Source organism: Pelobates fuscus, chromosome 5, assembly GCF_036172605.1.
Source record: "Pelobates fuscus isolate aPelFus1 chromosome 5, aPelFus1.pri, whole genome shotgun sequence".
Taxonomy (NCBI): domain Eukaryota; kingdom Metazoa; phylum Chordata; class Amphibia; order Anura; family Pelobatidae; genus Pelobates; species Pelobates fuscus.
In genome coordinates, this window is record NC_086321.1 from 125,908,257 (window position 1) to 125,931,809 (window position 23,553).

General features: G+C 43.8%; 1 protein-coding gene across 1 annotated transcript in view; it reads left to right on the plus strand.

Moving 5' to 3' along the window:
* Window positions 1-19,045, plus strand: part of ACAD10 (acyl-CoA dehydrogenase family member 10) — a 139,842-nt gene extending 120,797 nt beyond the window's left edge. Inside the window, exons 14-21 of the mRNA XM_063454248.1 lie at window positions 259-399; window positions 615-752; window positions 1,784-1,874; window positions 3,886-4,044; window positions 4,905-5,077; window positions 16,906-17,049; window positions 18,062-18,139; window positions 18,423-19,045. Coding sequence (XP_063310318.1) covers window positions 259-399; window positions 615-752; window positions 1,784-1,874; window positions 3,886-4,044; window positions 4,905-5,077; window positions 16,906-17,049; window positions 18,062-18,139; window positions 18,423-18,557 — 1,059 coding nt within the window. The 3' untranslated portion in view covers window positions 18,558-19,045. The remainder of the gene's footprint in view (window positions 1-258; window positions 400-614; window positions 753-1,783; window positions 1,875-3,885; window positions 4,045-4,904; window positions 5,078-16,905; window positions 17,050-18,061; window positions 18,140-18,422) is intronic.
* The last annotated feature ends 4,508 nt before the right edge of the window (window positions 19,046-23,553 follow it).

A 23,553-nucleotide genomic window follows, 5' to 3' on the forward strand; every position in this document is an offset into this window, starting at 1 on the left:
TATTTTAATTCTGGGGGATTAATGCTACATTCTTCTTATTTGGCATATGATGTTGATATTATTTGCTATTTGGAAGATAATGTCTTTATTATTGCTAAAACATCCTCTTGTAATTTTTTTTTCTTCAAATGTGTGATGTAGAGTCTCATGCAAATTTTCAAATCTGCGAAAGCAGAATGTTATTATGAGGTAATTTGACAGTCTATTTAATGTTAATGATGTGTTTGTTATATGACTCTGTTTATATAACTTTTACAGGAAAAAGCAAAGTCACAAGGATTGTGGAACCTATTCCTTCCTCTAGAAAGTGATCCAGAAAAAAAATATGGTGCTAAGCTAACAAACATGGAATATGCTCATCTCTGTGAACTGATGGGGACCTCCTTATATGCATCAGAAGTGCGTATAACTAGGGTTTTATGGGTTAAATTATATTAACTACATATCATAAATAGTTGCTGTTTTGTTATATAATGAATATAATAGGTTTAACATTTTTCTGTTATCCAATTATAGTAAATGTAAATATGAAATTGTACGTGTGAATATGTTGTTTGGGTACAGGTTGGTTACTTTCATTGTATAAATGTTTTCTTTTTTAATACATTTTTCAGATCTTTAACTGTTCAGCTCCTGATACAGGAAACATGGAGGTGCTGATCAAATATGGAACAGAGGAGCAGAAGGAAAGGTGGCTGGAACCTCTGCTGGAGGGGCAGATCAGGTCTTGTTTTGCTATGACTGAACCAAAGGTAACCTGTTTTCCAAATTAATCAAACTCTAGGGAAAATCGTGTAAAGAAACTTTGTCCCGCAAACCCAATCCCATCCACGGAAGGAAGAAAAAAATAAAATAAAAATACTGTGATTACTTACTTCATACTGATGTTTTAGAAAGGCTCTAAAGCGATGTTGGTCTAATCCCAAATGAAAGTTTCACCACCGGGCCACACTCACTGCCATCCATAATATACAAATGAGATAGTTCATGAATAGTGCATCTTTATTAGTTAAAAAATTGTGACATGGCATGTAAAAAGCAGGCAGACTTCATAAACAAAAGAGAATAAAAATAAATATAATAAGAAATAGCGTCCAAACCCCCCCAAAAAAACAACACCAATGCAAAAAATAGAAAGTCAGCCCTGTGCCTGCTGGATGGGGTGAGGGGGAGTAGAAAAGATAGGTTACCTAAGATGGCTCTGTACACATTTCACGTCTACCCTGACACTTTATTAAAGGATCACTATAGTGTCAGGAAAACAAACCTGTGCCCCCATCCTCAGGGTCCCCCTCCCTTGGCGCTAAAGGGGCTAAAACCCTTCAGCTACTTACCTTAATCCAGCACCAGGCGCTGGTGACCTCCTCCCCCCCCCCCCCCCCCCCGCCCAAGTGCCGCGCACATTCAAACAGAATTTCGCATCCAGTGTCACAGATGCGCCTCTAGTGGCTGTCAGGAAGACAGCCACTAGAGGTTGGATGAACCCTGCTATGTTTACATCTGAAGGGTTAAAACCTGGGGGACCTGGCACCCAGACCACTTCATTGAGCTGAAGTGGTATGGGTGACTATAGTGTCCCTTTAACTTGGCAAAATCAAATAACTTTTCCATCACGTCAGAAAATTCACACCAACAGGTCTCTTTTTGTTCTCATCCAGCGTTACAAATTAACCATCACTTTTAAAGACATATTACACTATTTTTGTTTGTTTTTGTGCAGTTGTGCATAAGCAGAAATATTACATACATGTTTGATGTTATGTAATTTGTGTTTTACATCCAGGTTGCTTCATCAGATGCTACAAACATTGAATCTTCAATCAAAGAAGATAAAGACCATTACATAGTAAATGGCCATAAATGGTGGACATCAGGTAGGAATCTTAAAACCAATACCAGACTACATAAACAATATATGTGAAATCTATGTAGTTTTTGGTATTAAGTGCTGGATTTTTGTCCTTAACTGCCAGGATAGTGGTCTGTATAAATATTGTTGCTTTACAATCTTAACCATTTAGTAACCATTTAGTATTTAGTAGAACAACAGTAATATGTTAAAAAGCCAAGGAAAAAGTAATTTGTATCGACTCTCACTAATTAGTGACACGTTGACCAAGAATCCCCTGGTCAAATGAAGCACAATGTTGATGTCAAATCAAATTATAGCCCATACAGAGTATACACTTTATGAGTTATCAATCAGACTTCAACAGATACAATTAGGCCAATACTGGCAACATTCTGGCTCAAATAATGAATAAATCAAAAAGTGAAAAACAAATAAAAAAAAAAAAAAAACTCTAGTTGGAGGTAAGTTTTCAGTGGCCTGGCCTTTTTGGCTTTTGGCTGGAGTGTGCCGCTGGAGCATAGCTCCGATGTTCATTTGCGGCTCCGGGCGGAGGCTTATGTGATCTGCGCCCCATGGAAGAATTAGTGAGCCCTGTGTGAGGTGGCCACAGTTCTGCCATTTCCCCGTCGAGGTCCCCGCTTGAGGTCACGGTATGCTGGCGTGTAATAGGCCCCGTGCCTGCGTTTCAGCTTTGGTTGCTTCAGGGAGTATAAGAAGGGCATCGGGTGATGCAGCAAGATATCCCCAGTTTGGATATTCTGTGTGCGGGGTTGGATGGTGCTGAGGTGCCGAGATATAGTGTGGATTGTGTTTTAGGGTGTTGGAGCAGTCGCAGATAATGTCTGGTCCGGTTTAGTGCCAGGCTCCGCTCCCCCATTATGTGCTCTTTTAAACTATGGCATTTATTTATTCATTTATTTATTTCACAAATGTATTTTAGCTTTGGTTCTGTTTTGTTTTTTAAAGCCTGTATTGTGCCTCAATAATATTATAGAATCAATGTAGTCTCGTTTTTTTGAAAACTAACGTATTTTTACTTTTTTATTTTTAGAACAACATAATTGAAAAGTTGTTAAAGGAACACTCCAAACACCATAAACACCCCACTGAGCTAAGACCTGTGCTGGGCTCAGAATGTCAGTTGAGCACTCTCAGCCAATGAGCTAAGCTCCTTTCTTACAAAAAAAGATATACAGACATATTCTCTCTAAATCTGATAACAAACTACATTGGCAATTAACTTGCAAGTTCACCACGCAAGAATATCAGCTGACCATTCACAGCCAATGAGCTAAGCTCCTTTAATACAAAAAAGCTATAGCAGACATATTCTCTCTAAATCTTTTATTTATTTATTTTTTACTCATTTATTACATAAACCAAACTGACAATAATAGATGTTCCTATTCTCTCTAAATTTGATAACAAACAAACAAACTACTTTGGCAATTAACGTGTAAATTAAGCAATATTTTATGTGGGCATGTGTATAAATATCACGATCCATCCAATCTCTCCCATTTGTTACAGATCATTTTAGGAAACCTGTGTAACACATGCCTCCTGTCTAGTCCAGTCAAAACAGGAGGCCATTCAGATTCTGTAAAAACTATAGTAGTCTCTGTAGTTGACTCGACAAAGACTGAAATGTTAATTTTATTTTTGGTTGTATGGCGACAATGATTGAAGTACAGCCATGCTGGGCCTTCACTCTTCTGAATACTGCTTTGTAATTATTACTGGGTAACTCAGACAGCATCTCAGCCAAAGTGGATATATGGCTACAGTGGTTGAATGCCATGATTGCCTATATAATTTTTGTTGGCCAGTGTAGCACAATTAATTGGAAGCTCCTTCTTTTATTGGTTGAATACTTTATATTGTAGTCTGCGACAATCTTACTACTTTGCAATATTAAAATTCAGTTTAAAATAAAGACCGAAAACAAGGCACTATGCAAAACTGAAAATGAGAGCATAAATTTATTAAATAAAGTTTGTTGTAGTAAACTTCATATTTGATGCCATTTCCAGGTGCTCTAGATCCACGCTGTAAAATCTGCATCTTTATGGGAAAGACCAATCCAGATGCCCCTCGCCATAAGCAGCAGACCATGATTCTGGTTCCGATGGACACTCCTGGGATAACTATTGTAAGGCCGCTCACTGTTTATGGACTTGATGATGCTCCTGGTGAGTACACATAAATGATCTCCTTTCTTGCAGTAATTTGTTGCATATGGAGATAAATTAATGATGTATTAAGAAGGGAAATATATAATCAAAGAAGTGTTATCATTTAAAGAAATAATGATAGGCAAAGCAGTGTGCAGAATTCAGTGTATATATGCTGGAACACCAGTCAGCGCTGGCAGACAGACACATGGTCCGCACACATATTTTAAGGACTAAATAATACATGGATTTCCGGTTCAAAACCATGGACAAAAGACTCACTAAATCATTGTGAGAATTCATGCATGTTTCTAGTGGTGTCATGTGGCTGTGACAGATGACAAATATATACTATTTAATTACTTACAATAAAACACAATACAGATTTAGCCCAACTAAGAATCCGCTCACATTTGTGGGAGCACTATCATTCCTTAGGTTTAATAACCTTCAGTGGTGTATGCAGGCCCAGATAGAGGACTTGTGGTGGTAATGCTATCTCAAGCATTAGAATATTCCACAGAGTTAAGATTAGTCCCCAAAAAAAATTCTCTACATAACAGGAACAGGAGGGCTGGGGTACTGTTCCGTTATGTTGTTCAGTTCTTAGTACAATAGCTGTAGTTTTCCCCTTTACCAACAAACCGCAAACTGAGCTTATTGCAGGTGAAAAATATTTAGAATTAGTGGACTGGTCACAGGATTAAGGTACACAGTATAAGGATGCAGGTCCTAATAGGAGCATGGAATCCATTCTACACGGTTCTGAAAGCCATCTGTCAGAAGAATAGGAATGGATAGCCACATGTTCTAAGGGTTAGACATTATATGCCTTGTAATGAACTTTTTATGATGTAGATTTTATTTCTGATGCACAGCTGGACATGGAGAATTGCGTTTTGACAATGTGCGTGTTTCTAAGGAAAACTTATTGTTGGGCAGTGGCCAAGGATTTGAAATTGCACAGGGCAGACTTGGTCCTGGGAGGATCCATCACTGCATGAGGCTCGTTGGACATGCGGAGAGATCTCTAAGCCTCATGAAGCAGAGGGTGAGAAGATATCCGATTCCCACAAGCTCTCTTTCCTTAATGTGCAACTTCTCATGCTCTTTAATATTATGTTACTTATCCTATATGTATTTGTGTGAAAGATAAAACTGAATGTAGAAATCCACACAGTTATATCAAGCTCAGTCCTGTAACTAAGCACTTCAATTTTGGCTCCCTATTAGTCATTGTTTTAAGGTCTTCCTTTTGCTGTTGTCAGTCAGTACACAGAGAGAAGGAGAAATTTAAACTGTGTGTGTTTGAGCATGTGTATGTTTGTGTCTGGGACCATATGTGTGTGGGGGAGCTGCTTGTGGTGGTGATAAGTATAAAATGTTTGGGGTGTTAATGTGACTGGAAGAGCGTGACATGGTTGGAGGAGGGAGTGTGACAGGGCAAGGGGAGGTCACTATGACGGGATTAGGGGTGTTAATGTGATATGGTGGGTGTGGCATGGTTGGTGTGTGACTGTCACAGGGTCGGGGGTGAGTGTGGCATGGTTGGAGGAGGGAGTGTGACAGGATTAAGGGGGGGTTAAAGTGACAGAGTAAGTATGACAGAGCAAAGGTTGGGGGGGGTGAGTGTGACAGAATTAGAGGCGTTAATGTAACAGGGTGAGTGTAACATGGTTGGTGGGGTCAGTGTGGCATGGTTGGAGGAGGGAGTGTGACAGGGTGAATGGGCTGTGTGCATGGGGAGGCTGTTTTTCAGTGACTAACCTCACCACACAGTAATACCTTTTTATGTTATGCATTTGCCCCCTTTTCTCAGCACAGAGGGGGCATTAATTGATTCCCTGGTGATCCAGTGGTCTTCCTTGTGATCCAATGGTCTGCATGGTCGTCTAGCTATCCGGTCTGCAATTCCGGCGGGTGCAGAGTTGCAGACGACGTGGTAGTTGTCTCTCTAGCTCTGGCACTTGAAGTTTCAGAGTGTTGCCCTGGTAACCCACGCCAATGCTCTGATTGGCCGGAACTTGCAAGACAAATACTTCACGGTCTGTAACTCTGCACCCGGAGACTGCTGGGCTTTGTCTCCCTTCCTGGGCAGACAGTGGAGGCGCCTCACACCCGGCAGCACGCAAGGAAAGCTGTCTGGCCCCCTCCCAGTTTCGTGCCCTCGTTACGGACCAAGGGCCTGATGGTCAGTCTGCCCTAAGATCTGACATCATATTGTCCCCTATTCCCAACACAGTGGGGCCAAGTAATTAAACGCGGGACTTAGGGTTCTCCTGTGCCCGACTCATTATCAGCAGGTGTGGCACATAACTATAAAAACCTGAGTGAATCTAATGTCCCCCTTCAGCCTCCGCCCATAAATAATGGGCAGAGGCTATTTAATTAATTGTAACATCAGAAGATGATCTAATGTTCACACCCAGCCCCCACCCATTGGTGTCGGTTGGGGGCTATTGGAGGGGACCTAATGCCCTCATTCATAGGCAGTGTGCGCTTTTCATTTAATGTAGAGAGGGGGACATGCCATTGTTTAAATCGCCCAATGCCAAGTTTAGATCCTCGCCCAGGTAGCTAGGGGTACCAGGCCCCCTAGTGTGCCTGTGTTAGGTCCTTCCTGTATGCTATTAGTGACTGGACCCCAGTTGCTAGAATGTTATGACCGCAAGCAGGCACTGGCATGGCATGTGGGGTATAATGGAGGTAATGCTCCTGCCTTGTACTAATATGGTACAGTATGTGTGCAATATGAGTCATATTGACCCCCATATGCTTTTATTTAATTTCTTTTATAACAACTACCAGGTTTAGTCAGTACAAAAGAATGATAAACATGCTTCTAAAGCACATTTATGACTGAGTTTTTCTCAAGAATCTAATTCAAAAGAGGGAGTCAGTAGCTCCCTCCTTGTACAGGATAAATATATAACAAATGGACGACTTTCTGTATAACAAGCAATTCCTGTTTCATTAATTTCATCAGATATGCAATTTGTTCATTTGTCATTTGTATTAATGAACAAATTGCCAAAATTTGGATGAACACAAATTTGTCCGAAAACGAATGCACATGCCTAAATAGGAACACTTTTGCAAATTTTAACTTGATATGTCACATATCTCCCACAAGAGGTCACTGTTTTGCCTATTTATCAGCTGATGCTTCCAGGAACACTAACATTATTGGGTTGAGGTGGAAAGGGAAACTATTAATTGAATAGAAAATGACAAAGTGATTTATTTTGTAAAAAGGAACTTTTTCTAAATTGGAAACTGAGTTGCAAAATTCTGATAAGAATAGCCAAGCTGTAAAAGTTGAAAACTAAACCAAAAAAAAAAAAACGTTGTTACACATTTAATGAAACAGCCAACAATCAGCAACTATCTAAAACACCATGAATTCTTTAAAATCCAATACTCTCTCAGTCCTATGCTGGACTCGGAGCTGAGCGGACGCGTGCTGCTCGAGCTCCCGACCGCCGGACCGGCTTTTTGGGGAAAAAACCCAGCTGTCGCACAACGACTGAGGCCACATTGGGCCACTACAACTGGGCACGCGACGACAAACCGGCAGACACCTTTCCCCAGGGCCTACGGTACCGCAAACCGCGGCAGCAATCTGAGGCCTGCAGACGACTAGGAGGGGGAAGTGCGGCCGACTTTCATACCGACTGGTACGTCCAGCAGACCCACTCCACTCCTACCCCCCCCCCCCCCTCTGGACCGGTGGGGGTCATCCCGGTCCCTGCTGGCCGGCGCCCCGGAGTATCTCTGGGAACAGAGCGACCGCACGAGGAGGAACCGCACCCAAGATGGCGGCCCAGCAGCAATCCACGGCAATGGACACAAGCATTGAGTCGGGCGCAGGGCCCCTGGAGGCCTTTGATCAGCAGTGCAAGCGCTTTTGGGAGATACTGTGCAATCAGGGCCTGACCCGCAGAAGAGCGGTGAAAGTGGTGGCACACTGGATCCGACCGGTAACCCGGCGCCGCTACTATGGGCCCCTACCGCGAACCCCTAAAACGACTGCACAGCAAGGCAGGCGACAGCGACCAACTAAACAGGCAGGGGAGCCGCATGGTATCTCTGCCGACGCTCGCTCCCGTGTTCACAGGAGCTGGAGTGTCAGGAGAGCCCAACCCACGTGTAACCCTCACGACGCCAGAACCTGGTACCAGCATGGAGCACCCCCACATTCCACAAACCCAGCGACATACAGGGGCCTAACCTGGAGGTCCAGCCCGGGGTCTAGCGGCGGAGCTGCACCCCGAAAGAGGGGCACCCTTAAGGACACAAAACTAGAGGCCCTGCAGAAGAGCTGGAAGGAACGTAGTCTTAACAAGCCAAGAACCGGCCGAAGCAACGCTAGCAAACCGCGGGGCCACATCGGAGCAGGCCTGAAACTTCCGCCTGCTAACATCCCCCCCTCCCTGGGCATTGGCTGAACTTTTTATCGCTTGGACTGCATCTGAGCTACAGGTTCACTACCAATTGTTTGGACATATGTTATAAAAATGGTAACCCTGCAGCCACTATGCCTCTCAGACCCTGCACGTTATACCTTTTATTTTGCAAATCAGCTCACTGTTTAGTATTTTTCTTCTATAAGCCTTTGCCTTACTTAATCATCTCATATTAGACTGCATACCTCCCACGGGCATTATCTACCTATAAAATGCGCAACTACACTGTTAGATAAACGTAGTTAAAAGAAAAAACAAATTGTGTTGTTTAACCTAACGTTGGCAGCAACTGATAACTCTATAGCAAAGCTATCTTCCTGTATTTTAACCTGATGTTGACAGAGTCTCAATCTATAAAATGCCTAAACAGCATGATTTAAGCTTATTCATATATATTTTGTATTTTTATGCAACTGCCTACATCTTGTTCTTTTCATGTTCTAAAATATAAAAATTGTGCTGTATAACAAGCCACATGTTGAAATGATGACAAACCGCTTGCAGCAGCTGTTGTGGCGCTGTACGCTTTACTGTTACTCCATGCACGAATAAAAATAAAGAATTTAAATAATATAAAGGTCTTCCAGGGCTGGAGTAAGGCACATTCAAAATAATCATGTGGGAGTTAATGCCCTTAGCAAGATGCACCCCCTTCAGTATACTAGTACCACACTAATGTACACACACATGTGTTGGCATAAGAGGGTAAGAGGGGGGCTAGTACAAGCTTTGGTATAGAAATTTTTTTAAACTAGGAGAAGTTTTTTTAAACTAGGAGCAACAATCGTGGTGTCCAACTATGGACCTCTGGGCAAGAGGTAGTGTCTGCAATGGAGGTTGTGAACATAGGGTGTACCCCTAGGTGAGCCGTTCAGGTCCCTGCCCGATTTGTGGCAGAAGCTCGGGCTGAGCGTGGTGTAAACTCCACAATCTTCGTGGGGTCCTGGAGGGACAGGTTTGGTGCAGTAGTTGCAGGTGGCAGGTGACCGAAGCAGCCCCAGCTTGTTTAAGAGTGTCTCTAGCTCCTCTAAGGTTTTCACCCTATGGGTATTCCCTTGGTGGGTAAATGAAAGTAAATGTGGGGTCCCCCACCTTAATTGTATCCTTCCTGCGTGTAGGGATTGCAGGAGGGGTTTCAGTGTCCTGCAACATGAGAGTTTCTGCTGAGGTCTGGGAAGAATTGTAGAGTAGTACCCTCGAAGTGTATTGGCGTTTTATCCCTGACTGCCGCAAGAAGGAGAGCTTTATCCTGAAGTGACTGGAACCTGATGATGAGGTCAGAGGTTGCCATGGTCGGCGCGGTCGCCGGTTTCAGTATGTGGAACATGCCGTCCAACTTAACCAACTTGGCCTGCTTGGGCTGTAGCACCATTGCAAGTAGCTGTCGGATGGAATGTGGTAGTTTGATCAGGCCCAATGCTTCAAGTATTCCTCTGAGTTTTACATTGAAGCGTCTCTGCATATCCTCCATGGCCTCAACTCTTTCAGAGGTGTGGAGCTGTTGCTGTTGCAGAACTGGTGGTTTCCAGCTGGGTAAGTCTTGATTTCGCTCCCTCGAGCGCGGTCTGGAAGCTGGCAATGTCAGTGGGTTTATTTGTCCCCTGGGGTCATCTCGGCACCATATCTGTCAAGGCCCCTGCGCCTGTGTCCGGGTAGAATTCTTTGGTGGAGAAGAAGCTTCACTCTTCTTCCAGCGCCTTATTGACCCATGCGGCCAGTTGGGAGCAGATCTCCTATGTCTCTGCTAGCGGGTCTCTTATCGGCTTTCGCCTTTTTAGATTTGCGGCCCATAGTACCCTTGTAGTGTAGTTTATGGTGTTCTGGCCCAAATTTGACAAGATTCTGTTGAAAAATCGCTTGTTTTGGATCTCAGGAGCAGGAGCTCTAAGAAGTTTGACTGCTCTCGACAATTCTCACTTTAAAGGACCACTATAGTGCCAGGAAAACAAACTCGTTTTCCTGGCACTATAGTGCCCTGAGGGTGCCCCCACCCTCAGGGTCCCACTCCTGTGGCGCTGAAGGGGGAGGAAGGGGTTAATCCCTTACCTTTTTTCCAGCGCCGGGCTCCCTCGGCGCTGGGACTCTCCTCCCTCTTCTGATATCATCGGCTGAATGCGCATGCGCAGTCTCATAGGAAAGCATTCTCAATTCTTTCCTATGGACGCTGGCGTCTTCTCACTGTGAAAATCACAGTGAGAAGCGCGGAAGCGTCTCTAGCGCTGTCAATGTTTCTCTGAAACTGCTATGTTTACAGCAGAAAGGGTTAATCCTAGATGGACATTAAGCTGAAGTGGCCTGGGTGCCTATAGTGGTCCTTTAATGAATCAGAATGCTGATTTTAACATCTAAAATAGACATGTGCAATTCATTTTGGTCCAAATTTTAATTCGGCTGAATTTCAGCAATTCCGATATTCTGATGCTTCAGAATTGCCGATTTTTGGAAGTGCCGAAGTACTTCAGATTTCTGAAAAGTGGCAAAACAGGAAAGGGAGGGAAAATTAGAGAATGATGACAAGAATCTAACCCTACCCCTAACCAAATCCCAGCCCTACCCCTAACCCTAGTAGGGGTAGGGTTAGGGTTGGGGTTAGTTTAGGGGTAGGGTAAGGGGTAAGGGTTAGGGGGTAACGGGTAGGGTAACTGGTAGGGTTAGGGTTAGGGGTTAGTATAGGGGCAAGGGGTAGAGTTAGGGTTGGGGTTAGTTTAGGGGTAGAGTTGGGTTGGGGGTAAGAGTTAGGGGTAGGGAATTGCCAAAGTCACGAATACCGAAATGCCGAACCGAACCAAATTTTTTGCCAATGCACATCCCTAATCTAAAACACATGCGAGAGAGAAAGAGAGAGAGAGAGAGAGAGAGAGTGTGTGTGTGTGTGTGTGTTTTTTCAAGAATGCCTAAAATTGCTAGAAATCAGGAATCCATTGTTTGCTTCAGCAAACTCGTATAGAAAAATGTATTGCTTTTAGCTACAAGTTGTCAAATAGAAATGAAAGAAAACCCAGAGACACAACCATTTGTCTTCTCCATTGTTATTGTGGTTAGTGTTTTCTATCACTACACCCTTGTCATGTACATTTTTTTTTAAAAATGTAATATGCCATCATTTGAAATAATGATATGTTATTTATAGAAATAATGTGCCCTATATATCTTCCTTTTATAAATTGTCTTTTTGTTTTATTTTTGACAATCTTTATTTTGAGTTTTAGAAAGGTAGTACACAAGAAAGTAGGGTAGCAAATTGAATATGCTTTTCGACAACATGTTCTGTATTCAAGGAGATCACACATTAGGGTCAAAGTTAGCATTTGCAGGTAGTATGTAAATTTACAGTGTGGGCAGGAATGCGGGGTTATGTCGCCCCTGTCTAGATGCATGCGTACCCTAGCTTTCCCTCATACTGCCGTTAGTGTGACCTTGCGTGTAGGTATCATTCAAAGTTTGTGGGTTTACAACCATGGTAGTGGTTTTGCGTACAGGGGAGGTAGTTGCACCCATGGCTAGCTGTGTGCGTTCTCACTGGCTTACGCCTACTGCCTGCGTAACTTGCTATGTGGTCAGCAGTGGAGATTGCATGTATTGTTCGGGTGTGCTGTGCATTATGACCATTTTGGCCACCCATGGAGGTTGTGACTCAGATGTCTAGGTGATCGCTGTAACGGATCGCCTGGCACCCCGACTGGGTACCTCCGTTAGAGGATGCTTCTAGCGTTTCCTGAGGACTCCAAGCACTCTGGCAGACACCACAATCACCGAATCTGAGAAGCATATAAATCCTCTCAAGCCTCTGAATGCTGTAGACAGTTGAATAGGAACCATACGAATAGGTTTGCACTCCTAGCAGTCCAACTGGAACAGCATACAATAAATCCTCCCCCAATAATGAGACGACACTTTTAGGGGAGGATTTATTGTATGCTGTTCCAGTTTGACTGCTAGGAGTGCAAACCTATTCGTATGGTTCCTATTCAACTGTCTACAGCATTCAGAGGCTTGAGAGGATTTATATGCTTCTCAGATTCGGTGATTGTGGTGTCTGCCAGAGTGCTTGGAGTCCTCAGGAAACGCTAGGAGCATCCTTTAACGGAGGTACCCAGTCGGGGTGCCAGGCGATCCGTTACATTGGTGACAAGCGGTGGGATGGCGTCCTAGTGCGTGGTAAAGCAGCTCAAAGACACAGTTCGTTTGGAGTTACAATTTGAGGGCAACGCTAGTATTCGTACAGCGCCCCTGGTCACAGCAAATATGACCTATCGCTTTGAGGGCGACGAGTACAGGGACGAGGTCATGAGACGGTTAACCAGATATGGCCCGAATCCTTCAACAGAGGCGCTTATGGCAACCGTGCGCAAGTTGGATGCGGAGAATCGAGCGGCATGGGAATGCGAGTGCCGATTGCGGAGATTGGGGCTGTGGCCAATTGGTCTCTCTGCCCAGCGGCAGTGTGTGGTACAGGGAGCTGAAGGTGCCGTCCTTGCTCCCCAGTGGCAGTGTGTGTTACAGGGAGTTGAAGGGGTCGTCCTTCCTCCCCAGCGGCGGTGTGTACCCCAGGGAGCTGAAGGTGCCATCCTTCCTCCCCAGCGGCAGTGTGTACCCCAGGGAGCTGAAGGGGTCGTCCTTCCTCCCCAGCGGCAGTGTGTATCCCAGGGAGCTGAAGGTGTCGTCCTTCCTCCCCAGCGGCAGTGTGTACCCCAGGGAGCGGAAGGTGCCGTCCTTCCTCCCCAGCGGCAGTGTGCGTTACAGGGAGCTGAAGGTGCCGTCCTTGCTCCCCAGCGGCAGTATGTGTTACAGGGAGCTGAAGGTACCGTCCTTCCTCCCCAGCGGCAGTGTGTGTTACAGGGAGCTGAAGGTGCCGTCCTTCCTCCCCAGCGGCAGTGTGTGTTACAGGGAGCTGAAGGTGCCATCCTTGCTCCCCAGCGGCAGGACAATATATGGAAAGGGGAGACAGTTGGTCCCCCTCTTCACCAGCAGACAAGTATGGAAGGTTTTGGAGATAATTGGCTGGACGAAGTAAGGCAGCGAGTGGCCCAGTATGGGGATGATGTAGCCATGGAGACACGCCGGGTGATCTGGAACCAGGTCATGGCCTAGCGAAACACAAGGCTGGGCCGAGAATTCCAGCGGGCGAAAGAGAGAAAGCGTCAGGGAGAGGAGCTTGTTACCCCCTCTCCCCAGCGGCAGTCGACAGTTCAGGGTGAGGAACTTGTTACCCCCTCTCCCCAGCGGCAGTCTACAGTTCAGGGAGAGGAGCTTGTTACCCCCTCTCCCCAGCGGCAATCTCCAGTTCAGGGAGAGGAGCTGGTTACCCCCTCTCCCCAGCAGAAGCATAACCCACCAAGGGGAGACAGTAAGCCCCTCACCAGCGCAGATGGGACCGTGGTCTCTGCGCCCAAGCTACAGGGAGTACGGAGGGTCAGCCCTGCTCCCCAGCGGCAGAATATTTTACCTGGAGGGGAGAGTCTCGTTCCCCCTCCCCAGCGGAAGCCTAGCCCACCAAGGGGGAGACACTAAGCCCCTCACCAGCGCAGATGGGACCGTGGTCTCTGCGCCCAAGCTACAGGGAGTACGGAGGGTCAGCCCTGCTCCCCAGCGGCAGAATATTTTCCCGGGAGGGGAGAGTCGCGTTCCCCCTCCCCAGCGGCAGCGTAGCCCACCAAGGGGAGACAGTAAGCCCCACACCAGCACAGATGGGACCGTGGTCTCTGCGCCCAAGCTACAGGGAGTACAGATGGTCAGCCCTGCTCCCCAGCGGCTGGAAGTGTGTAAGGGAGAGGAGTTTGTTACCCCCTCTCCCCAACGGCAACCTAACCCACCGGGAGATGTTAAACCCCACAACTGTGCAGATGGGACTGTAGTCTCTGCACTTACAGCACAAGGGGTAGGGATGGTCGGTCCTGTCCCCCAGCCACAGAGCGGTGTATCCAGAGGGGAGACAGTCGGTCTCTCCCTCCCACAACCAGGCTCCAACCAGGCTACTTCCGCAGTAGTACTGGCACCAGGGCAGAGTACCGCTAGTCTCTGCCCACTCAGCAACCCACCAAGGCAGACTACCAGTCCCCCACACAGCCGTGGTGAGACACCTTGACCTGGACAAAGTTCTCCTCCACCCAGGTGTAGTAACCAGTTATGGTGGGTGGGCTGTACTGCGGTTTCTGCTTTGTGGGTGGGTTGCTGGACTAACCAGGGCACTGACCGGCAGGAGGTCAGGTACCCTGTTAGTCTAATTGGTAAAGGGGAGAAGTGTGGCGAAACCAACCTCGCCAGTATGAACTGGAGAAGCCTGGTTGCCCGCCTGCTGCCTTTGGACTATGGCCCTGGGAGATTGGGCCCTTTAAATAAACGTATTCAGCCCTAACAGAGTGCATGTCACTCATTCTGGCCCTTTAAATACAGTGGGGTCATTCGGTACTTGCCCTGTGTGAGCGGGGATACCCCAGATAGCTATGCCATGGAGCCCATTCATATAATGAAAGATTATGGGAAAGACTTTAGCTCCATGGCAATTGAACTGTATGTGTGTGGTCTGAGCACCATTCAATAATGTGCACTCAGACCTAAGCTATCTGGGGATATGTTGCATGTCTTTATTTTATGTAGTAAATGTAACCTTGTTTATTTTATGGTATTTTATGTCTTTTTGCAACCATGTGCTCAATGGAGTCTTGTCTCTGTCCTGGGAGGTAATTGGATTACTTCTTCATTGTCTCCAGGAGAGAGGGCTCTGTAAAACCGTTCTGAGCCGGAAAGCCATGCTGGCAGGGGGTTTTAAAAGATACTTATGAACCCCTGGTCTGATTCATGCCATTTTTTAATATGTTGTTCCCCTGAATGGATTGATTGTGGATATGTATTTTTATGTGAATGTGATGTATGGTTTTAGAGTTATGAAAGTTGGGTAGAAAGTATGTTTTAACTGTATGTGTAATTGAGTTTCCTCTCAGAATAAGTGGAGGGAATATGTGGGATGTAACTGTGATGTGATTGGTTGTTTTATACCTCCCTGTGGGCGCACCTGTATTTGCAACAACTGTAATAAAAAACAGGCTGGGTGGGCCAGCACCTGAGTTCCTGTTTTAACCCTCAAAGTGAAGTGTCGTCTCATTATTGGGGGAGGATTTATTGCATGCTGTTCCAGTTTGACTGCTAGGAGTGCAAACCTATTCGTATGGTTCCTATTCAACTGTCTACAGCATTCAGAGGCTTGAGAGGATTCCTATGCTTCTCAGATTTGGTGGTTGTGGTGTCTGCTGCAGTGCTTGAAGTCCTCAGGAAGCGCTAGGAGCATCCTTTAACGGAGGTACCCAGTCGGGGTGCCAGGTGATCCGTTACAATCGCATTCCCATTTGGCCATAGTCCCTCTATCCCGCATGTTATGTGTGTCATATGTGAGTAACACTATGTCAGTTGTCCATTTTCAAAGTTAGCCTGAGCATCGTTCTGGGCTGCTGCTTAGTTTCTGTTCAGAGAAAGAGAGAGTGGGGAGGGAGAAGTGAGAAAAAGCGGTAAGAAGAAGAGAGAAAAGAAGCAGAGAAATAAAAGAAGGGGAAAAAAGGGGGGAGTGGTGGGGGAGATGAAGGGGAGTCCAAGTTAGTGTTGCCTGGTGCCATAAGCATCCCTACGCCACCTCTCCCCCGAGTCCTCGATGTGCCGCCTCCCCAGGCCTGGCAAGAGTTCCGTCCGCTCCCCGCGCCGCCCGCTCCCCCCGTCCGGCGGGCCATGTATTATATCCAGGTGACCCACAGTCGAGTGCAGCGCTCCACAGTGCCACAGTTCCACCATGAGAGACTCCATCTCATAGATCTGTTCCATTTTTTTCAATCCATTGTTGGCTCCCTACTTTTATGTATTTTTGTTTTGTGTTTAGAATTGCATTATTAGAATTGGGGTATTCAATAAAAAAATAAAAGGAGATATAAAAAATAAATTGGTAATCAATTAATGCAATTGGATAAACCATCAAATCATCATTGCTTTAAGGGTAGAAGCAGGTATGCCCTGTCTCCCAGTTGTACTTCCCTTCATTATCTTATTGTCATCTGCTCATCAACATTTGTTGTTGAAGCATTTCTTCAAATGGATTTATTTACAGCCATGTGTTCCATATTAGGCTTTATCGGTACATGGATTTGCTCTGTTAAAATGTTAGTTGGGTGTTAGTAAAAGTTAATTTACTCTTTGTTTTAGTAATATTTGCATATCTATGCATTGCCTTGCTGTATGTTTTAGTGATATGAGTTGATTTGAAATTGACTAGTTACTTATAAAAATTAGAAATCCCATCTTATCTCAGTACTGTATATTTAGTGTGTATGTATTGCTATGTGTTTGTGCAATATTCTAGTGATGTGTGGGTGGGAAAGTCAGCATACTATTGACAAATCATAATCTCCTTTGGAAATCTTCCATTTTACAGGTAAAATCAAGAATAGCCTTTGGCAAGCCACTGGCAGAACAAGGAACTATTTTAGCAGACATTGCCAAATCCAGAGCAGAAATTGAACAAGCCAGGTTGTTGGTTTTAAAAGCCGCCCATCTTATGGATACAGTGGGAAATAAGGTGAATAGAAGTATGCATTTTTACTAATGTTTTTTTTTTTTTTGTAGCCAAATCAGTGTGTTAAACATTTCACACAGAAACAGAAACTCCTACTGTGTTTCTCGAGATCTCCTCAGTCTCCATATCTTCTATAATTGACATATCATCTTGTACATCCCCTGGCTACAAAAGGCACAATTATCCCGTTGAGATGTGGGGGGAGAGGGTAGTTTTCTTGCTACTTCATATATTATTATGCTACCATAACTCCAATGAACTTTACTTACATATTAAGAGGTCTGCCTCTAACCTTTTTTTCAGAATTATTATAAACACCTCTCTCATTGGTAAATGTACTTTATTAATATGACACTCCATGTTTACCCAAAGTTCATCCACATATCTTAAAGGTGTTCAGATGTAGCAAAGGTCGTTACTACTGATCTTTTAAGCTTCTTAGACCCAATATTAGATTACTATGTAAAATCTGTGCAGCTACAAAACTCTTTACAGAAGGGATTTAAAAAGTAGGCCCCCACCTCGTTAAAGCTATAATATGGAAGATACTGGCAATTGAGCACCACACACATCTTTCTCAGAGTATGGACTCTTTCCCTGTTCCAGCAAGATTCACCTAATGTGTAATTCTCTAATGTATTGTCTTTTTACTCTCTCTCTTTTTTTCTTCCTCCTTTTCACACCTCCCTTTCCTCTTTTCCTATTTTTATTTCTTTACTACCCACACCCCAACCACATTCCCCACTCCCTCATTATTATATTTGTTTTACACTACTTTCATGATGGACACCTTTTATATTGTGTATTTGTATTGTATTAAAAAAAATAGAATTGCTCTCTTGAAGTGTTGCATTAATCAAATCATGCATTTCAATAGATCTGCCTTGTCTTATTGAGTAGACTTTTAAATAGTTTAATTGCACAGCTATGCAAGATAAGCACATATGCATCTCCTCACCAAATTAAATATATGATGGTTTGATGCCTTTATTTATTTTAATTTTATTTTTTGCAGGAAGCTGCTTTGGAAATTGCCATGATTAAAATGGTTGCCCCAACCATGGCCCAGCAAGTAGTGGATCGAGCTATTCAGGTAAGTACTGTATGTGGAAGAGTGATCATGGAATTACATGGCAAAAAATGAATTAGGGCACCATAACAACAGAATGAAGTTGTTATGGTGCCAAGAGGTCCCTGACCCTGTTTGCCTTCAGGGGTTAAACTATCAACGAACAGGTTAACCACAAAGTCTTCATTCCAGCACCAGTCAGCTCTGCCCTGAACACGCAGTACAGTTTTTGTCTACTCTCTCTACTCATCCATTGTTTTCAAATACTTGCATAGAATTCTTACAAACATTCCTATTTATTTTTCAGTCATTTGGAGCTGCAGGTCTCAGCAATGACTTCCCACTGGCTCAGTTTCATGCCTGGGCACGGGCCCTTCGCCTTGCAGATGGACCAGATGAAGTACACAGAGCAGCCGTAGCCAAAATTGAACTGAAACACTAGGGTTTTTATCTTTCTTTAGGAAACTGATGTTTATGCAACATATCTTAAATAATCTTCTTAAATATGAGAAGGAAAAAAACTGATGAATGAAAATTACATTCTGAAAATCAATCATGGCACACACAAATATCAATTTCTTGAATATTAATTGCTTACAAAAATTATATATGGGTGTTGACACTTGCTTGGTCACCTGAAGCATGAATATGCATTATAATACATATTATGTAAACTGCGTAAAGCTTAGGTTTTCATGGATTTTCCCATTCGCTTATCGGGACTTTCCTGCACCGGTGAATCAGACTGTGGATCATGGTTAAAGTTCTAATGTTGGTGAGTCCAGAGACCTAATAATGAAAACCTATGAAACAGAAGAATTTTGTCAGGAAGTTGTTCTGAATGTGCATGTGACTTTTGTGTATGACAAAAAATAAAACTAAATGCAATTTGGGCATCTATAAATAAATAATTTTTTATTAAAAAAGAAATTCATTTCATTTAGCTCTTTTTCAAAACCACATGACAGACTAGTTTTATTTGCCTGCATTACTTTTGCAGTTTATTTCTGTTGTAAGTGTGTCAGGATTATTCACTAAAGTGACAATCGTCCGGAATTTCAAATTTAAGGCCAAGGTAGCTGACCTGGAAGCATGCCTGAGATAGAGAAGTTTTTAAGGCTTTTTTTCACTTTTATTTTGGTTATTTTTACCTTCAATGTGTAATTCACTGACAATTGTTAATTTTGTGAATAATCCTGTAAATATTTGTCAGCGATTGCCACTGGGTCTGTGTGGGTGGTTGTTCTACAGTAGTGTAGACATTACTTACTACTAATGTGTGCTGTGGTGCTGGTCTGTTGCAAATTACAAACTCCTAGTCCCAAAATCAAAGATGGACATTCCTTGAACATCCATCACATCACTACCTCTCTCCCCTCCTTACCAGAAAACATTATTATTAAACTAGACCTACCAAAGCAGCATACCCATGTCCCTCTACTTACAACCAACATGCCCCGCTTTCCACAGGAGACATTTAAAATCCCATCAACTGCTTCTCTGGCATCATACCTATATTCCTTTCTGAATGGTCTTCAGAACAATTTATCACATCCATCACCTGCTCTTCTAACACAACATACATATATCCCTGTTCAGTCAATATGTATATATCACTATCCCTGAAGGGTGGGCCTAAGCTGTCTTTTTTCTTACAGCTATATGATGAGGACATAGTACCCACATCACATTGATAAAGCATAGAAACTGAGCTATTGGATCATAGAAGTAATAGACTGTGCTGATACAGTAGGTAGAGCAGATCCTATCTATGCAGTATATGATATCTCAACATTTTTACATTATTTCCAAACTTCATAGGAACAATATAGCGTTAGGAATGGAAAGCTGTATTTTCATTCTGTCCCTGTCCCTATCCAGCTTAGAGCCTCCTCACCCCATGTCAGTATGACAGCCACTAAATGTGGATTTAACCTGCAATGTAAACATCCATTAATAACAGCCTCATAAATAAAAGTCGTAAGTAATTTCCAAATGTGTCCCAAATAACACCTGCTGTTCCTTTAGCAGCCTTTTCCTCATTAATAGGGAATCAGCTCAGGGCTAGATGACGCTCTAGGCCCATTTGTTGAAGTAGGCCCAAGTTGCTTGTTGTTTTAGTGATCTGCTGCTGCCTCAAAATGCTTGATGCAACACTCATAGCATGTGGCCAGGGAGGCACAGATATATTTCTTGACCTGGCTAAGCACAATGAAAAAGATTGTCTATAAAACCCAAAGTGCATTGCAACAAATCCGAGAATATGGGAACTCTGAACAGCAAAAGCTTAGAGAATCTCAGTAACTTGCCCTTCAGTTAGTCTCTGCTCAGGTCTCAAAAATGTTTTTGCTCACTTGTGCCATTACAAAGAGAACCTATACCATTTACATATCAGATTGATCTTGCCCACATAGGCAGACCAGAACCGAACTGCCGACAAATCCTCTCTGCTCAAGAGATACAGCAACACTGGATGATCGTTTTAGCTTTCCTTGGGTCTCGTCAGCGAGGTGTTTTTTGTTCTGGGATAAAACCCAAAAAAGGTAGCTTTGGCACTTTATAAACTGTGCCCTGATTAACTACTGGAGGGGCCCCAATGTGCCGTAGGCCCATTGCACATAGGAGTAGCCTCTCTGTTTTCAAAACTCATTTCATAGAGACATCCTGTGCACCATTGCCCATAGGATGGATTTACTCTGCTGCAAGATGCCTTGTCTTAGAGTGGATTTCTTGGTGTTTCTACCTGCTTATGAATATGGGTTTTATATATGCTTGAAATTTCCAGTTTATGAAGGTATGTAAGTAGTTTTACCATGTCAGCAAGGTCTAGTTGCAGATTGATGTCAGGCTCATGAGCCCATTGTGATGAACTGAACCTCGTCACGGGCCTCCTGCCTCAGGACTATGGGCCCTGCAATATACCTTGCCCAATGCACTTTAAAAGGCTCTGTTCATATGATGTATGTACTTTTGTAATCCAGAAAGAGAGACCGACCGTGAGCCCGGATTCCCTGGAACTGTTTTGGGCATAGGTCCATGTGCACAGTCGGTCAAAATTATGACTTCCATGGAAATCCCGAACCCCTGAACCGATCTGGGTGATTTTTGGTTATGTTGGTCCCCCATATTGGGGCTATCAGGGGTTGTGACTGTTGTGAGATTTCCATGTGTTTTGGGGCTACTTTTGGGTTATTGTAAATATATGTTTTCTATGCCTGGAGATAATTGAGTTTAGTATAGTTCCTGACTCAATTATCTCCCAGGCACAAGGGAGGGATTACCGTATATACTCAAGTATAAGCCGAGTTTTTCAGCACATTTTTTGTGCTGAAAAACCCCAACTCGGCTTATACTCGAGTCAGTGTCTGTATTATGGCAATTTACATTGCCATAATACAGACTAGGGGCTGTGTGCGGTTACTTACCTCTCCTGCAGCTCCTGTCAGCTCCCTCCTCCTCCGCGGCGGTCCGTTCAGCACCTCTGTCAGCTCCCAGTGTAAATCTCGCGAGAGCCGCGGGGTCATAGTGCGGCTCTCGCGAGACTTACAGTGTGAGCTGACAGAGGAGCTGCACGGACCGGCGCGGAGGAGGAGGGAGCTGCAGGAGAGGTAAGTGCTCTCTGACAGCCCCCCTCCCCCCACTGAACTGCCAATGTCACTGGACCACCAGGGAAGGAGAACCCCCCTCCCTGCCATGTATCAAGCAGGGAGGGGGGACGAAAAAAAATAATAATAATAAAATAAAATATAAAAAATAATAATATTAAAAAAAATAATAATAAAAAAAATTAATATAACAAAAAAAATTACAATTATTATAATTAAAAAATAATAATAAAAATGCCCCCCCCCCCCCCACCAAGGCTCTGCATCACACTCTGCATCACACACACACACTGCACTCATACACACACACACTGCATTCACATAAACACTGCACTCATACACACACACACACTGAATTCATACACACACTGCATTCACACACACACACTGCACTCATATACACACTGCACTCATACACACAAACTGCATTCATACACACACACACACTGCATTCATACACACACACTGCATTCAGACATACACACTGCACTCACACACACACTGCACTCATACACACACACAGTGCACTCATACACACACACTGCACTCATACACACACACTGCATTCATACACACACACTGCATTCATTCACACACTGCATTCATACACACACACTGCATTCATTATATACACACACTGCATTCATTATATACACACACTGTAAATAAATATTCAATTAATATATTTTTTTTAGGATCTAATTTTATTTAGAAATTTACCAGTAGCTGCTGCATTTCCCACCCTAGTCTTATACTCGAGTCAATAAGTTTTCCCAGTTTTTTGGGGTAAAATTAGGGGCCTCGGCTTTTATTCGGGTCGGCTTATACTCATAGAAACATAGAAACATAGAATGTGACGGCAGATAAGAACCATTCGGCCCATCTAGTCTGCCCAGTTTTCTAAATACTTTCATTAGTCCCTGGCCTTATCTTATAGTTAGGATAGCCTTATGCCTATCCCACGCATGCTTAAACTCCTTTACTGTGTTAACCTCTACCACTTCAGCTGGAAGGCTATTCCATGCATCCACTACCCTCTCAGTAAAGTAATACTTCCTGATATTATTTTTAAACCTTTGTCCCTCTAATTTAAGACTATGTCCTCTTGTTGTGGTAGTTTTTCTTCTTTTAAATATAGTCTCCTCCTTTACTGTGTTGATTCCCTTTATGTATTTAAATGTTTCTATCATATCCCCCCTGTCTCGTCTTTCCTCCATGCTATACATGTTAAGATCCTTTAACCTTTCCTGGTAAGTTTTATCCTGCAATCCATGAACCAGTTTAGTAGCCCTTCTTTGAACTCTCTCTAAGGTATCAATATCCTTCTGAAGATAGGGTCTCCAGTACTGTGTACAGTACTCCAAGTGAGGTCTCACCAGTGTTCTGTACAATGGCATGAGCACTTCCCTCTTTCTACTGCTAATACCTCTCCCTATACAACCAAGCATTCTGCTAGCATTTCCTGCTGCTCTATTACATTGTCTGCCTACCTTTAAGTCATCAGAAATAATCACCCCTAAATCCCTTTCCTCAGATGTTGAGGTTAGGACTCTATCAAATATTCTGTACTCTGCCCTTGGGTTTTTACGTCCAAGATGCATTATCTTGCACTTATCCACATTAAATGTCAGTTGCCACAACTCTGACCATTTTTCTAGTTTACCTAAATCATTTTCCATTTGGCTTATCCCTCCTGGAACATCAACCCTGTTACATATCTTAGTATCATCCGCAAAAAGACACACCTTACCATCAAGACCTTCTGCAATATCACTAATAAAAATATTAAAGAGAATGGGTCCAAGTACAGATCCCTGAGGTACCCCACTGGTG